At 39.3% G+C, this 3,795-nt stretch overlaps 1 protein-coding gene across 1 annotated transcript in view; it reads left to right on the forward strand.

The window, feature by feature from the left end:
* The window catches only part of LOC107729238 (ral GTPase-activating protein subunit alpha-1-like), a 68,763-nt gene that overhangs the window by 27,442 nt on the left and 37,526 nt on the right, over positions 1 to 3,795 (forward strand). The window contains exons 21-25 of the mRNA XM_016539669.1: positions 97 to 290; positions 418 to 516; positions 771 to 926; positions 1,010 to 1,138; positions 1,280 to 1,405. Of these exons, the coding sequence (XP_016395155.1) occupies positions 97 to 290; positions 418 to 516; positions 771 to 926; positions 1,010 to 1,138; positions 1,280 to 1,405 (704 nt within the window). The remainder of the gene's footprint in view (positions 1 to 96; positions 291 to 417; positions 517 to 770; positions 927 to 1,009; positions 1,139 to 1,279; positions 1,406 to 3,795) is intronic.

A 3,795-nucleotide genomic window follows, 5' to 3' on the forward strand; every position in this document is an offset into this window, starting at 1 on the left:
CCGAGCCGTACCGTGCCGTACCATGCAGTGGAAAAGCGCCATATCTGTTGCATCTTTGCCATCTTTGTAATGAGCCTGCTTGATTGCACTTTGCAGAAACCAGTGAGTTTCCGACAGAGGACTGCAGTGTGATGGCTGGCGGCACTCTGACCGGCTGGCATGCTGATGTCGCCACAGTGATGTGGAGGAGAATGCTAGGAATTCTGGGAGATGTCAACTCCATCAAGGACCCCGAGATCCACGCACAGGTCTTTGACTACCTCTGTGAACTCTGGCAGAACCTGGCCAAGGTGAACACACACACACACATTCAGAGTCCTTCAGTGTGCTCTGAAAGGATGATTTACAGTGCCATTACTAATCAAATTCCAGTTGAAAAACGTCCTTGTGTTTCTTTTTTTTTGTCTGTTTCTCTAGATCAGAGACAATCTCGGGATCTCTCTTGACAACCAGTCGTCTCCACCCCCGCCGGATCTGATTCCACCTCTGCGGATTCTGACTCCCTGGCTTTTCAAAGTGAGTTTATCAATATTTTGAGCAAATCCGCTTTACTGTTTATCATAGTTGACTATTACTTTATTTTTTTTATTAGCATACTTTATTAGTTCTGTGCATCTATCTGTCTGTCTGTCTGTCTGTCTGTCTGTCCAATCAATAGGTTTGTTTGTTCATTCTGTCTGTCTGTCTATCTATCTATCTATCTGTCTGTCTGTCTGTCTGTCTGTCGATATATCAATTGTTTATAAAGGTTTTGTGCTATCTGTGTGCAGGCCACTATGTTGGGCGAGCGCTATAAGCAGGGGAAACTCCATGCCTATAAGCTCATCTGTAAGATAATGAAGAGAAGACAGGATGTTTCACCTAACTCTGACTTCCTTACGCACTTCTACAACATCATGCACTGCGGCCTGCTTCACCAAGACCAGGTGTGTTTGTGTGTACCTGGTCACCATGTGGATTGACAACTTTGCACAAAACTTTTGTTGACCTCTTCCTCTTTGACTCCCAGGACATTGTGAACACCATCATTAAGCACTGCTCTCCACGCTTCTTCTCTATTGGACTTCCGGGTGCCACTATGCTCATCCTGGACTTCATCGTGGCAGCGAGTCGTGTAACTTCCTGCTCGTCCCTCAATGTGAGAAACCACCAAACTGCTTTCAGATATCACTGCCTCTACATGCGTTAACATCTATGCACATGTGTTTGCAAATGTTACATCCAATGTGCCTTTAACTTGCTTTTGTCTTTCTCTTTTTTTTTTCTGTCTTTCTCCCAGGCTCCACGGGTGGAGGCTCAGATCTTGTTGGGCTCCCTGGTGTGCCTCCCAAACTTGTACAATGAACTTCCTGCCCTGCACCCCACAACGGCTGACATCCTCATGACGAAATTCACAGATGTCAAGGTATCACATCCTACCCCAGGAAATCTTTGTATAAATAAAACTTAAAAATATAAAAGCAAAAAATTATGGATGTCTCAAGACGCATGGATGCAGTAGTGAGGTCAGGTTATCTACCTCATTTTTCCTTTCTATAATGGTTTTTTTATAATATTTATTTTTCATTATTTATAAAGTTTATTAATAATTTTCATTATTTTATGGTCTTAATTATTATTCATTTAATTATTTAATTGGGCATTGTGCTGGGCGGTTTGACCAAAAATCTGTATCACAGTTTTCTTTAGGATTCTGACAGTTTCACAGTTTATCATAGTTTTTTCCTTGACAGTGCCTTTATATGAATCAGAATCCATGAAACAGTTGCAGAACCACTGCATTTTAATCACGATCCAAACAAACATGCTACATGTTTTTGATGTAAATTAGATTGGATAATTTCAAAATTTAAAGCAAAAACAGAATGGTCTTGACCGTAGCTTTGTGAAATTATGCTACTTAAAAACATCTGCACGAATCAAAAACAGCAGACGGGCTGAATGAGACGCAAATTCACTCTCTGACAGCAGGTGGCACTTATGGAACAACAGTGATGCAGCGTTTCCTTGGTTACTGCTGTAAACAAAGCACCTGCTTTTAAATGCTACATTAATATGCATGGATATATATGGAGGTAAGATGAAAAGAAAATACCATCTAAACTTTTCTGAAGACAGTCAGTTCCACTCAGAGATACATTCATATAAACCCCCACCCACAATTCACTATTTAAGATTTTCTTCCAATATTTTGCGCATGGTGAAGTGAGTTTGCTCAGCCTTCTACAATAGTTGTTTAGTTGTTCTATTAACTAAACAGTTTGGAAAATATGCAGTTTTGTGCATCTTTCCTACAAATAATCTCTGATTTCATGCAGCTACATTAGGACCACTGACCTTCAATGAGGACTTCCTCATGTGTTTGTATCTGTCATCTGCGTTTAACCTCTGATCCACCGCCTTCCCTTATGCAAATCCAAGTGGCTGAATGTATGCCACTCCAACGGTTGTTTAGAGTACAGGGAAATCTGCTGTAATTGTTCCTGCCGACACTAATGTGCTAATGGGCGATCAGCAATGCAGGCTGCATTGAGCCATCTCCATAGAGCTGTTGTTATTGTGTTGCCGTGTTGTTCCGAGCGACTGTAAGGAGCTAATGCCATGCGGCGAGGCATCCGTCACTCGCATGCAGAAATTCACATGATGGCATCTGATAACCAGGAGCAGGCCATGAATGACAAGACCGTGGTTAACGTGATCCTTTTTCTGTGCGTGTGTGCACGCGGACAGATGCTTCTTTTCCAGATGGTTGGATATGTCATGTTCCGAGTTGCCAGATTGCTGGTTTTATGTCAGATTTTGTGTCTGTTGTGAGCGGTTCTGATCATTATCTGTTTGTCTGTCTGCATTATCTCGCTCTGTGCATCTGTGTCTCTGGTGGGAGTGTGTGGGGTATTGTGTATGTTTCTGTGAGCGAATGTGCTGTGTGGCTAAGAAATGGGTGCATATTATCTGACACACTCTAGATGGAATGAAATTGATCGGTATCAGGATGTCGCCAGATCCTTGAAGAGGACTTTGTGCTCCGTGTATTTTCATTGACTGCCATTCAGAATTGTTTATTTGTTCTGACGCAAGGGCATATTAAATTGATCACAAGTACCAGTAAAGACATTTATATTGTTGCAAAAGATTTCTATTTCAAATAAATGCTGTTCTTTTGTTTTTCTTTCAATATTGATAATAAGAAATCTTCATGATCATGTAAAGACTGGAGTAATGTCTGCTTAAAATTCTGCTTTGTTATTACTGGAATAAATTACATTTTAAAATAATTGAAAACAGAAAGCTATGGAATTAAAAAGGTGATTGCAACTTATCTCACTTTTTTTGCAATTCTGAGAAAAAAAATCTAAATTGCAAGATATACTTTAAATTGTAATAATATTTCACAGTATTAGTGTTTATTAGTTACTGTATTTTTGAAAAATAAATTTAGCCTTGGTGAGCATAAGAGACTTTCAAAAAATCTTACTGACTCCAAACTTTTGACTGGTGATGTGAATCGCTTATATTTCATATTATATTAGACATTTTAATATTATCTAATTGTTTAAATTATATACAGTATATATTTTAAAAACTACATATATATATATATACAGGGTTTGAAATTAACACCCGCCAACCCGCCAAATGCGGGTAACGCTGTCAAATCACTAGCCAATTTGGCGGGTTACTTTTCGTAAATTATGTTTACTAATTAATTTCTTGAGGAAGTTCATGTAAGCCAAATCTGCACAGATTTAGTGTAAATACTGAACTCGAGACTCATCATGATATATTAAATAAGCC

Source organism: Sinocyclocheilus rhinocerous, unplaced genomic scaffold (genome assembly GCF_001515625.1).
Source record: "Sinocyclocheilus rhinocerous isolate Xijiao unplaced genomic scaffold, SAMN03320098_v1.1 scaffold1268, whole genome shotgun sequence".
NCBI classification, from domain to species: domain Eukaryota; kingdom Metazoa; phylum Chordata; class Actinopteri; order Cypriniformes; family Cyprinidae; genus Sinocyclocheilus; species Sinocyclocheilus rhinocerous.